The 12,907-nt window shown below is 42.4% G+C and overlaps 3 protein-coding genes across 4 annotated transcripts; 1 reads left to right on the forward strand and 2 right to left on the reverse strand.

Moving 5' to 3' along the window:
- The first annotated feature begins 25 nt into the window (after window positions 1-25).
- On the forward strand, window positions 26-3,158 carry apex1 (APEX nuclease (multifunctional DNA repair enzyme) 1). Its single transcript, XM_063905200.1, has 5 exons — window positions 26-113; window positions 1,171-1,302; window positions 1,386-1,549; window positions 1,644-1,836; window positions 1,980-3,158. The coding sequence occupies exons 2-5, from the start codon at window positions 1,242-1,244 to the stop codon at window positions 2,492-2,494; spliced, it is 933 nt and encodes a 310-aa protein (XP_063761270.1). The 5' UTR covers window positions 26-113; window positions 1,171-1,241; the 3' UTR covers window positions 2,495-3,158.
- Window positions 3,144-10,013, reverse strand: LOC134878986 (zinc finger protein 11-like). Of its 2 annotated transcripts, none has more exons than XM_063905189.1 (9): window positions 9,729-10,013; window positions 8,996-9,198; window positions 7,896-7,988; window positions 7,647-7,742; window positions 7,403-7,513; window positions 6,527-6,650; window positions 5,329-6,436; window positions 5,118-5,170; window positions 3,144-4,595 (listed from the first exon to the last, which is right to left on the reverse strand). In XM_063905189.1, exons 1-9 carry the CDS (start codon window positions 9,760-9,762, stop codon window positions 3,328-3,330), a joined length of 3,090 nt encoding a protein of 1,029 aa, XP_063761259.1. In that variant the 5' UTR covers window positions 9,763-10,013; the 3' UTR covers window positions 3,144-3,327. The 2 variants fall into 2 exon arrangements, with proteins under 2 accessions (XP_063761259.1, XP_063761258.1); XM_063905188.1 differs by having other exon boundaries at window positions 9,917-9,975.
- A 582-nt stretch (window positions 10,014-10,595) lies between these two features.
- LOC134878989 (uncharacterized) lies at window positions 10,596-12,752 on the reverse strand. Its single transcript, XM_063905197.1, has 2 exons — window positions 12,317-12,752; window positions 10,596-12,125 (listed from the first exon to the last, which is right to left on the reverse strand). Exons 1-2 carry the CDS (start codon window positions 12,750-12,752, stop codon window positions 11,317-11,319), a joined length of 1,245 nt encoding a protein of 414 aa, XP_063761267.1. The 3' UTR covers window positions 10,596-11,316.
- Window positions 12,753-12,907: the final 155 nt, after the last annotated feature.

A 12,907-nucleotide genomic window follows, 5' to 3' on the forward strand; every position in this document is an offset into this window, starting at 1 on the left:
AATATAAGCCCTCACAGCGCGTGGTCAGAAATATTTGCTGTGCTTTGTGTGTGTGTCTGTGTTTGGGGAGGAGAAGAAGCACGTTGTCTTTGCTTCCTGTTGAGAAAGTGCAAGTAAGATTATTTGCATTTAATTTGAACGTGTAGCTTATTGGAATGAAAACGTTGCGTTACTCTCCTGCATTTGCATTTGTAGATTATACAAATAAGCTGTGAATGAGCAGATAAGAAGCTACCTGGCTATTCTCCATTCATTCAGTAGGCCCTCTGCTTCTTTGTCAAAGAGAAGCTACCGCTACCGTTAGCTTGCGTTTAAGACGAAAAAACGTCTGCTGTTTTTGAACAAGGATGATGTTAATTTTGCATTCAGCAGTTGGCAAATGAGTTAATTTGTTCTATTTAGTGCAATAGGATGTATGCCTACACCTTTGTCGGAGTTTACTGCAGATCTGACAAAGCGGCTGAGAAGCGATATGTGTAGAACAAATGCATACTTGTTAAACGGAGGTGAATTGTTTAAAAATGTCCAAGCTGATCTGACTTAAATAATTGGACGACTGGAAAACTTTGTACCATTTCCTTTATGAGTCACGAGAAAAACAGACCGATATATTGGCCAATATAAGCGTTATTGTATTTAATGCCTGATAAATAAGAGTGCAGTGCGGAAATGATGCAGGTAATTTATATCCAGTGTTTTCATCACAATGTCGGTCCAAACGAGAGCACTGACAAGTTAAACAACAAACACGTCTGCTTAGTAAAGCACATCTCTAAAAAATTTAAAAACCTTCACATTTCTAACTTAAACTGACAGATACATCGAGTATCCTGGCTCTGATAAGCTACTTCAGTTCTCCTTCTTAAGTTGCAACAGTTGTTGTGATGACTGGAAATCCAATGTTTGATGAACTTTTTTCAATTTCCACCCCAAAAATTGTTAAACTAGTAAATCATTATTTATTTACGTCCATGCAGTTACCTGAATCCAAGGTGATGCTCAAATAGCTTGTTTTGTCCAACCAGAAGCACAATGACATGTAACAAGGAAAAGCCATTTCTTCAGCGCTACAGTTAAACCTGTGGGTTTGTTGGCCTTGTTGACAGTTGTGTTTCTGTCTTGTGTGTTATTTTATCATTTGACACTTGACAATCTGTTTTGTTTTTCCAGCGGCGTTTGTGCGGTTGTGTGTGCGTGTTGTGTGTCTGCGAGGTGTGTTTGGATCCAGGGCCAATTTAAGTATGAAGAGAGGAAAGAAGGCAGAGGACGCAGCTGCAGATGGGGAAAATGACACCAGCCCTGGTACTACAGCTGTTCACACTTGCATACAATCTCCTGACTTAAATATATGTGGCCTGAGCCTATGTCTTTATTTAACCTGACAGCTTCAGCAAAGAAAACAAAGAAGGCGAAAGAGCCAGAGGCCCCGATACTTTACGAGGATCCTCCTGACAAAATGACCAGCAAAGATGGACGTGAAGCCAACATGAAGATCACCTCCTGGAACGTCGACGGTCTGAGGGCATGGGTGAAAAAGAATGGCCTGGATGTGAGTTTGCAATAATTATAAGCAACATCAATTATTTCCTGAGTTATGTATTCAGATTGGTTTTAATGGAAAATGCTTGTGTTCTCCCTTCCAGTGGGTGCGTGAGGAGTCTCCAGATGTTTTGTGTCTGCAGGAGACAAAGTGTGCAGAAAAATCCCTCCCTGCTGAAATCACCTCCATGCCTGAGTATCCTTACAAATACTGGGCAGCGTCCAATGAGAAGGAGGGTTACAGTGGTGTGGCCATGCTCTGCAAGACTGAACCCCTCAATGTCACCTATGGCATTGGTGAGTGGTGTCTTTAACTGTTTTCATTTAAACATATTAATCCCAGTAAAATTCAAACTTGTTGCCATTGCACTTTTGTATTATTGGAACAGAATACAAAAACAAAGTGGACTTAATATGAACCTTCTCTAACACTTCTCCAGGTAAAGAAGAGCATGACAAGGAGGGCCGCGTGATCACTGCAGAGTTCCCCAACTTTTACCTGGTGACTTCCTATGTGCCAAACTCTGGCAGAGGCCTTGTGCGCCTAGATTACCGCAAAACCTGGGACGCGGACTTCCGGGCGTACCTGAGCGAGCTTGACATACAGAAGCCTCTGGTGCTGTGTGGTGACCTTAATGTCGCACACCAGGAGATCGACCTGAAGAACCCCAAGGGGAACAAGAAAAACGCAGGCTTCACCCCTGACGAGCGCGAGGGCTTCAGCCAACTACTAGAGTCCGGTTTCATCGACAGCTTCCGCGAGCTGTACCCCGAGCAGACTAACGCCTACACCTTCTGGACCTACATGATGAACTCCCGCTCCAAGAACGTGGGCTGGAGGCTCGATTACTTTGTGCTGTCGTCCAGCCTGCTGCCGGGCCTGTGCGACAGCAAGATCCGCAACAAGGCCTTGGGAAGCGACCACTGCCCCATCAGCCTGCACATAGCTGTGTAGCTCATTGTTTTACATGGCCTTTACTGTTTTCTTACTACTGCCATTCAGAATTGGCTAAAACTATCATGTATACTAATGTTTGTTGAGTAAGATGTTCTTAGGTGCTGCTCAAACTCTCTATTTCCTGTAGGCTTGGTAGGAGCTTAGATTTGTAGAACCTTTAAATTCAAGTTTTCACATGAAACGTTCAAACAATGCCCATTTATGCAATTTAAGTCTTTCATTAAACCAAGTGATGAACACCTTGTGTATTTAAATACTCCAATGGCACATTCCCACTGCACTACGGCTCTAATTTGATTTTACTCCGCTCTCTTTTTTGGGTTTTCCACCTGGGATAGTACCATGTACTTTTTCAGTAACACCCAAGCCAAGGTTCAATAAGAGCTTACTGGTACTAAAGGGTAAAAGTAAAAAAACAGAACATTAGTCATTGAGTCATGATTTAGGTGCTGTTAAACTGCCAACAATAGCATTAGCAGAATAAAAGGACATGCCTCCATGCCAGTAACCTGCAGTATGTTTGTGTGTTGCTGTCTGAACTAGCACTGTTGCAATGGTTGTGATGTGTTTAAGCCCATTATGTTCAAAGCTCCTTTTCCAAAGCATTGTTACATTTTCTGTTGTTAAACATGCTCACAATAAAGACTGGATTTATGCAAAACTTTATTCTGTTCATTATTTTAAGACTGACTCAAGATGATTGGACAGATAAGCTACATCACAATGCAACAAAAACAACAACACAGTCACAATGTATGTAGTTACTTTATAACCTATAATCGCCAACTATTTACTCGTTCAAAACATGAATCTTAAATTAAAAACCGTGACTATGTTACCTTCATGCTATGTGTCCGTTGATGCATTTTGAGATTGTATGGCTGTCTGAATCCCTTCCCACACTCCCCACAAAGGTATGGTTTTTCCCCAGAATGTGTTCGCTGGTGTCTCTTTAGCCGGTTGGCACTGAGGAAGCTCTTGTCACAATCGGTGCATGAGTACGGCCGGACTCCGGTGTGGTAGCGCAGATGTATGGTCAGGTAGCACGACTGAGTGAAACTCTTGCCGCAGTGGGGGCACTGAAAGGGCTTGTGGCCCGTGTGGAAACGTTCGTGCTTCAGAAGCTCCGCGTGGGAAAAGAAGCCTTTCCCACAGTCAGAGCAGAGGAATGGCCGCTCGCCTGAATGAGTCAGCTCGTGTCTTATCAACGTCGCCTTGTAGACAAAACTCTTGTCACACTGCGAGCAGCTGAAAACATTCTCCCTGGTGTGGCAGCGCTCGTGCTTCTTCATGTTACGTTCCCTCTTGAAGCTTTTGCCACAGAAAGAACACATGAAGGGCATTTCCTCTGAGTGGATCTTCATGTGGCTCAGCAAACCACCATTGTAGAGGAATCCCTTGCCACACTGTGTGCATATGTGCGGCCGCTCCTTTTGATGGATGCGCTGATGTGCAGTGAGAGCTGCACGGTAGGCGAAGCTCTTTCCGCAGTTGCACGTGTGCACTCTTTCTTCCTGGTGAGTTTGGAGGTGCCTGTTAAGGTAGCTTGCACATCTGAAGGCCAGGTCACAGCGAGGGCATTTGTAAGAGCGCTGCACTTTGTCAGCATCCTCGCCGTGCGTCTTGAGGTGTCTCACCAGTGCAGACTTCCAGGCAAACGTCCGGCCACACTCTGAACACAGATACTCGCCGTTCTCCATGTGGGTGCTCTTGTGCTCCCTCTGAGCCACCAGCGACTTAAAGACCTCCCCGCAAATCGGGCACTCATACATGCGCCCGGACTTGTGCGTCTGCCTGTGCCTCTCCAGTGACTGTTTGAAGGAGAACCGCCGCCCGCATTGAGAACACAAGAAGGGCTGCTCGCCTGTGTGGATGCGCTGGTGGGCTTTCAGTAAGGACTGGAACTTGAAGCTCTTCTCACAGTCTGCACAACTAAAACGTCCCTCTTCATCTGGAAGGGGCTGAAAGGACATCTCGTCATCCTCAGCCTCAACAGAGTGGACCTTGTCAATGTGCTGCTGGACCTTTGCTTCTTCTGTGTGCTGAAAGGAGCATTTAGGACAGCGGAAAGCAGTCGATAAGCCATCTGCTACAAAACCTGTTTGAAAAATAGTATTAAAGTATTAGGAGTTTTGTTTTTAACAGCCATTAAAGGGATTTTAGTGATCACATATTACAAATGGATCAAAAAAACAACATCAATTGTCTATAAATATAAAAGAATTGCCACGAATCATTTGCAAATGTTCTAAAATAAGTATAAGTTTAAAAGCTGTGCATGTTTACCTGTAACGTATCTATTTTATAAAATAAAGCAGCCTTTCAAAGCACTCGACAACTACACATTCTAGGTAAAAGACCTTTAACTATGATGATGCCAACAATACCATTTACATATTACAGGTTATTTCAGCATGCATGACTTGGAAGTTTCTCTTTTTGTAGCAGACTTCTTTTGTTTATATTAGTTTACCAATGATTCAAGAAAAAAATTGCTAATTGTATTTATTCAAGCAATTTCACTTTAGTAACAAATACATTATTGTATATGGAATTTAAGTTCTTTTAATAACTGTGATTGTGAAAGATGAATAGAATATATTTCTAAAAGAGAACTCACTTTTATCACCGTCCTGTGATGAGACCATGGACGACCCATAAGAGTGCTCAGCACTGTTAAAGGAGGAGAAAATGAGATGAAACGCTTGATCTGCCAGCATTATGTATATTATATATCACATTCAATTTACTAAACCTGAGAAAAGAACAGGATCTTAAAAATAGAACTGAAGAAACCATTTGTGAGACAAGAACATGTGTGTTTTCTTTACCAACTGAAAGGCTTCAGGTCTGGGGGGTTAGCCCTGGTGACATCCGTCCTTCTTTTAGTAGCCATGTGCTTTTGTAAATGTATCACCCGGATCTTCATGGTTGGTTTGCGTTTGCGGCCACTTGTGCGGACCTTCACTGGGGAAACAACTTCAATGTCAAGTTCAGGGACCGTGCCTTCAGGCTCAGAGGTGGGAGGCTCACTGCTCTCAACCTCTGCGTTCTCTGGATCAGGATGGGTGTTGGGTTCAGCAGGTGCAATGGGATTCACACCTACATTTTCATTAGCTAAAACCACCTCCTGCCCATCATTATGGCTCTCGGTCAGCTTGTTTGCATTGTGATCATCAGTGTGAGTTTTCAGGTGCCTTGCAAGGGCCAGCTCCCAGTTAAAGGTCTTGTTGCATTGATTACACATGTAAACACCGTCTTCCATGTGTGTCTGCTTGTGCTCTGTGCGGGCTGACAAAGAGTGGAAGGTCTCCATGCAGATCCGGCAGCTGTACTTGTGTCCAGTTTTGTGCGTGTGTCTGTGTCTGTCAAGAGACTGCCTGAAAGAAAAGCAGCGACCGCAGTCATTGCACCGGTGGGGGCGTTCACCGGTGTGGATGACCCTGTGGGCGATTAGCGAAGAGGCAAATTTAAATTTCTTCTCGCAGTCTGGGCAGTCATGAAGTCCAACAGAACATTTTTGTTGGGAAAGTGCTAGGACGTTGTTGTTGACCTCTGAATGGATTGAGTTTTCCAAACCGCTTAAATGTTTTTGTAGTGTTGCCTTTTCCCCTTCTTCGGCCATTTCTTCTTCCATTGTCTCTAGAGGAAGCACTACCAGCGAATCTTCAGGCACCATGCTAGTGTCTGTTCCTTCAAAGCTGTTTTCTCCCATCAACACCTTGATGTCATCGCTTGTGTCCAATTCAACCTCTGCGTAATCCGTCACTGTGATTATTTCAACTGCTTCGTCATTCACGAATGATGCAGTGTGCTTGTCATCACTGAGGCCGTGCAGTGGCTCTGATTGGGCATGCTGTTCTGTAGGTTTTGCCACTCTACTGGGGGGAATTGCAGAGAGGGAGGACAGGATGCCGTTGCCCATACTGGAAGGTGGAACTGCACAGAAAAATTAAAAAATGACAAAAGGTATCAACACAGAGCTCTCTAAGTGAAAGACAACAGATGCTGTTGTGCAAAGAGACTTACCATGCAGCTCTAAATGGCCAAGGTGTTTATGGTGCTGGAGCAATTTTATCAGGTATGTAGGCTCAGCGACTGAATGCACCCAATCCTCCAAGAAATAGCATTCGGCTCCAAGCCAGGAAATAGTCTGTGGGTAATGCATGAAAATGCACATCACACCATATCCAATCATTCAAATAATATAACCTCAAAAGCAGGGAACCAAGACATCCAAAATGCAGATTAAGAGGACAGCTTTGATGTTTGAAAGTGGAGTTGTATTTCAAACATCGCAGCTAAAGTTAATACAGAATAAGTGTATAACCTTTAGTAGATGCATTGGCATGCTACCAATGGGCTGCTGTGGTAGGGGGTGGCAGCTAAATGTATGTTAGTCACCTATCAAAGGACCAACTTTAAAAATCAATATCAGTTGAGGTGTACGTCATATTTAGAATCTTTTTCACTACTTTATCATGACAAGAGACAGCTCAGTTTAGGTTTCCTACGAGGATCTGAAGTCTACGCTCACCTCGAAAAAAAAAGATATTGGAAATAATAAGCTGTGAAAACTACATTAGATATACTTTATTTAATGATTATTAAGTACAGCTAATCTCCAATGTTTTTCATAACTGCTGGCTTTTAAGTGAGCATGCTAGAACAGACCACCAATTAGCACAGCGCCATCTTGCAAACACTGTCAATTTTGCACAAACAAAAACTGATATTGGATTTCTTTAGATGTCTAAGAAAAGTGTTTCTGCAGCCGCAATCACAGCAGCAGATTGTTTAACTGACCGCTAGTACTCCTATCTGCGTTCCCAGACTTTTATGAAATATAGGTTAGACACTGGCTATCGCTTATGCACATATTAATATTAAAATGATCCTCCTCACCTGTTTGAGGTCAGGAACTGGCAACAGCTGAGCCAGTCGACAAAGGAACTCTGAAAACAGCATATCCAAATCACTGTCATACTGAGGTCCATACTCAGCAGGGAATACCTCCTTTAAAAGAAAAAAATAGAACACTTTAGTTAACTTTAAGCTTTGAAGCTTTATTTCACAAGTATAACTTATAGGGCAAACAACATGTACAGCTTGATATTGCTCCACAGAAGAGTTAGTGATAAGGCCTTACCGAGAAAAATTGTTGTCTCTCTTTGGGATCTTTGAGCAGAGTCTGGACCAACTCAAGAAAGTTAACCACCACTTCCTCCTCTTGTGATTCTTTCACCTGAAACATTGGCATAACAGTTACACATATTAGAAGTTCGGTACTGGATCATTTCCCTTTGTGGTTTAAATTTACTTTTTGCCACAACTACTCTTTACAATACTTAATCTAAGAGGTAAAAGTGGTTTGAAATTAACTCATCTAAACATGTACCAGAGTGGGGTGTGGTGATTTAATCTGGTCCAGATGAGACAAGATGAAGTCAGGATCCGTAAACGGTTCACTTCGACACAGCTCTAGAATATACTGATGAGGAGAAAATAAACACATGTTGCAATATAATACTCATGTGATCACAATACAGTTCCTACATCATTAGTTGCCTTTAAGAGTCTTGCTCCGTCTTAAATATAAAATACGCTTTGAATGCCTTGTGTCCTCTCCACTGTTACTCACCCTTGGATATATAAATATAAATGTATATATATATATATTATATGTTGCATTGTTGGAGGAGCACGGGACCTAAGATTATCATTGCCATACACTGTAGCTACTGTGCACATCATAAAACCCTTGACTCTTGAAACACAGCAGACCCAACAGTTACTTGTCCCCAAGCACGTGGCAAATCAGGCTTTTACTTGACTTTATACTTATTATCTGGCACATCTGCATTTTAGTCTTTGTGCGTCAAAGGCCTGTGTTCTAACGGGTAAGCAAAACAGGGACTCTGTCATTTGAGTTATACAATTCACAGATGTGCATGAACGGATTGATTTTTGAAAAGGGGCACCTGACTCACCTCACTGACTGAACAGACTACTTTTTTTTTTAAACAGGCTTGTTTGAGTGACTGCCCTTCATTTAACTACAGCTACCTTTGCTTCAAAAGTCACAAAGTTATGAAAATATCTGTAAAAGTACATCTACTCAAGTACTACACTTAATGACCAATTTGAGATACTTTACTTAAAAATGTATCTTTTATGCTTCTTTATAATTCGTTTTCCCTCTAGGTATTGGAAGTCAATATAACTCATCCATGCTTAGCTAATACAACATAAAAATAGACTTAAATAAACATTGATGTTTAATTATAGGTGAACATATAAATATACACAGAAGTACACAACATAATAAACACAAGATACGCCTTTCCAAGCTGTCACATATACATTAATGCATTTAAAATTGGAAACTTTGCACAAGAAGTACTTTCATTTTGCCGATGGTTCTCTGCTCCGTGTGTTCTGATGGAGTTTTTGCTGTGGTAGCTCCACTGTTAAAGCCCAGACACTTATGTTACTCACCCTTGCTCTTAACCCCAGGTTGAGTTGCATCCTGTGCGTGCACACTAGTAGCTCTGGGACCATGTCCATCACCAAAGAGACAAACTCTGCCAGTTTCCAGTAGTTCATGACATCTTGTTTCTTCAAAATATGCCACATAGAGGCGGCCATAAGTTGTAAAGGTGGGACCAGGAGGCGCAGTGACGCAAGAGGTAAAGGCTCATCTAAAACAGAGAAGCACTCAGACTGTGAATGTAGCTGACCTACATGTCCTATTTTTCCTAATATAACCGAACTGATATGTTGTCCATCCCTAATTTTCGTTCAAGCACCAAGACCATGCTTTTGTTCATTACCTTACTGTTGCAGGAATAGCAATGTGATTCAACCTTAACTTAAACACTGAGTTCAATAAAGACAACGTTGCTCTAATAAAAGTAAGCTAGAGTAGTGCCAAGTTTTGTACAGCCTGTACATAAACACTTACTTGCCATTCAACTATACCACTCATATTCATATGGCAATATCTTTATATATAAATATACAGTCGATGGACATTGTTCATACAGTATCATATGCGGTACAATATTATACACGTAAAGGGAAAGTTACTAAGAAGAGAGAATCAATATGCTAGCTAAAGAAGCTAACCTTGCTAGAGTGAAATAGGTGTCCACGTTATATGAAATATCAACGACTTTTCTCACAGAATAGTGTTCTCCCATAATCTTTCTCGGTTTCTCAGCAAACAAACCTTTTGAAACGGCCATGAAGACACTTGAGTCCATCTTTTAGGACAGTAGGAGTAACTGTTAGCTGGTGTTAGCTGCTTTGAGCTAACTAGCTACCCATCCACAGTAAGCTAGTAGTTCTAAATGACAAAGATGACACAGCTAGGCCAAAGACACTACAAAACGTCTCTCTGAATGAGAGAGGACCTACCAGTAATCGTATAAATACTCAAAGATATCATGGTAGAACTCATATGCTGTCAAGAACCCCTTCTTCTCTATTCTGTTTAATGGTAAGCCAGGTAGCATTTTCTTTGTGTTACTGCCACCTATTGGTGATCACCAATATTTGTATTTTTAATTATTGAACAATTATTCCAACAATTACATTAATTCAACAGAAGAGAACAAACAGAAGAAGAAAAGAAAAGAAAAAAAACACAAGCTGTCACTGAAATTTTGGAGAAAAGAATGAGAAGGTGGGACATTTATTACAATGGTTGTTTACAATAAAGGTGATTATTGCACAGTATTTTTTTAATTGTCTAAACTGCACATTGCCGTTTTATTGCACAATATGGACAGTTTGTATTGTGTGGGGGCCCTTATTCCGACTGAGCAGACCCCGTGAGTGTTCTGCATGGTTCATTATGTAGCAGGAGATCAGAAATCTATTTTGACCCTAAACCATTCAGTGCTTTATAAACCAACAGTGAAGAAACGAGCAGCGGCGTTCTGAATCAGCTGCAGCTGTCTGGCGGATTTAGTCAGACATGCAAATACACGGTCACAGCCAGGGCCGGTTCTAGCCCATTGGCTGCCCTAGGCGATATTGAGATTTTGCGCCCCCCCCTCCCCCCCATGCACGTATATTGTATATAATATAATATTACATTTTCATTCGAAATATGGGTTTGGGGATGTTCATTTAATTCAATGAGGGTTTTATATCCCATGCTTTAAAAAAAAAAAAAAATTGTTAATCAATGTTGTTAAAACAAAGATGTGTGCTTAAGGGCGCCACTAGGGGGCGCCCCCCGCCAATTTGGCGCCCTAGGCGGTCGCCTTGATGGCCTGTAGGAAGAACCGGCCCTGCACATTAATAACGTCCACTGGCGCATCATAGGGATAGTGTAAGTGCAGTTGGACTCTAAACGCACTGTAGTCTTCTTTGCCTAAGTCCTTTTGAATTCTCCTATCCACTATTCCTAAACCCCGTGACGTTTCACGCAAAGGTCAAGGAATAGACGATAGGAGCTGATGTTTTGACAATTCGACCGTACCCCAAGACTAAATACACAAGGGTAATCACAAGACAAGACACAGCTGGAGAGGGGAGGAGAAACACAGGGGCAACAGGTGAACACAATGACACAATCAGGCACAGGAGGGAAACTCAGGCAAGAAGTGAAACTAAACATGACACAAGAGGGGAATTCACCCTATTACGCCCCGCCCATTTTTAACAGCTTTTTTCTTCCGCTTTGTGTATGATATTCCGGTCAGCTAGTTCCGGTTAGCTAGTGTAACCTAACCTTTAGTGTGACCTTTAAGATGGATGTTACCTGGGCAGAGACAAGCGATGCTGTTCGTAGTAGTGGAGGTGAAATTTTACAACACCCTAGTCAAATAAAAGAGTGGATGGACGACATGAGGAGATGGCCCCCTGTGATGTACGGCGATTTGAAAATGAAAACCTGAATTTGCAGTGATGAACTTGTCACTGCACCTTCCTCCATATGCAGGTGACACGAACATGATAAGGCCACAAGGTGCAATTGCTACCAGGAACTTGATGGTATTTTGTCCATAGTAGTGGCTGTAAGACTCCCCTCTGGAATCAAGGTTGTGGGGCTTCTGAAGGGGCGTTTCAGAGCAGTCGATGACACAGGTGGTTAATGAATAATGCTCTTTGAAACACTGTGGCATTGTTGCCCTAATAGTCTCCCTGGGTAGCCAAGGGATGTAAAGCCGCATCCTCTCCTCCATGACCTCTAACCAGAAAGAAATGACCTTGCTGACAAAGGGCTGTGACACCTGAAACCTCTCTGCGATGTCTTGTTGAAGTAGGTTCAGACGAAGCTTCATGAGAGTCATTAAGACCTGATCCCACGGATGAATATGAGAGCTGTTAGAGAAATCACGGGTTAGGTCATCAGCCAAAGAGGTGAAAGCATCCAGATGCAACCCAGTGTAAAGTAGGCTCAGGTTGTCATTTCGCACAAGCTCTTGATATTTTGCAGTGCTCGCTGAGCACTGGGTTGCCTGGTCACACAGCAGAGGTTGGTGAAGTAAAGGTCTTGCAGCATAGTTGTGATCGGTCATGCATTGATCCTCCCACTGCGTTCCGATGTCGCGATGTCCATCACCCTCCGGCTCGAGCTCAGGCTCAGCCTCAGCAGCATTGCTGGTTGATGCCTCTATGAAAATAATGACTCAGTTAAAACTAAGATGTATCCGTGTTGTCATGGCTTAACTAAGGTTAACACTATTTTGAAAACATTTACTCCTAAACTACAATCGTTTAAAACTGTGTTGACAAGCAGTCGATAACAGAATGTTACCACAGCTACTAACTCGCGTTATGGCAAAGTATGTTCTGAGAACTTACCTGATTGCCTAACAAGCTGTCGTCGCGGACGTCGCACCGGAGCTTCATACCCAAGCCATTTCTCGGGATACGGGTGTTGGGTAGTAGGTCTACCATCCACAAAATGAAACGAACAGACATAGGGTCTTTTTGGAGTTTTTTTTAAGTGAAGTGCCCTCAGCCAAAGACGCCGGTCTTCCTCAACGCTAGGAGGCGGATATAGATGAAACGATGGCCCACAGCATTCAATTCGCTTCTTCCCGTGAGTAAAACACTCTTGCTGAAGAGACAATCTTCTTTTTCTCCAATTGTTATGGCAACCACGGACTGCACAAATTATACTCGTCATTTTACCTGACTTCTTTTTGCCCTTGCTTTTAATGTTAGCGAACGCCTCAGCTGTTCCACCGGAAGTACTAGCACAAAATAAACAAGATGGCTCCGCCCTTGTAACCATGGAGAATAGGGTGAATACATTTCAAAATAAAACAGGAAACAACAAACACAAAACAAGGATCATGACACCCCTACGTTTTTTTTTTCTCTTAGATTTAGGTCACCTCTTAGCAATACAATTCATTCAGAACTCAGAGCAATTGCAAAGCTGTTGAC

This window comes from Eleginops maclovinus, chromosome 17 (assembly GCF_036324505.1).
Source record: "Eleginops maclovinus isolate JMC-PN-2008 ecotype Puerto Natales chromosome 17, JC_Emac_rtc_rv5, whole genome shotgun sequence".
Classification (NCBI taxonomy): domain Eukaryota; kingdom Metazoa; phylum Chordata; class Actinopteri; order Perciformes; family Eleginopidae; genus Eleginops; species Eleginops maclovinus.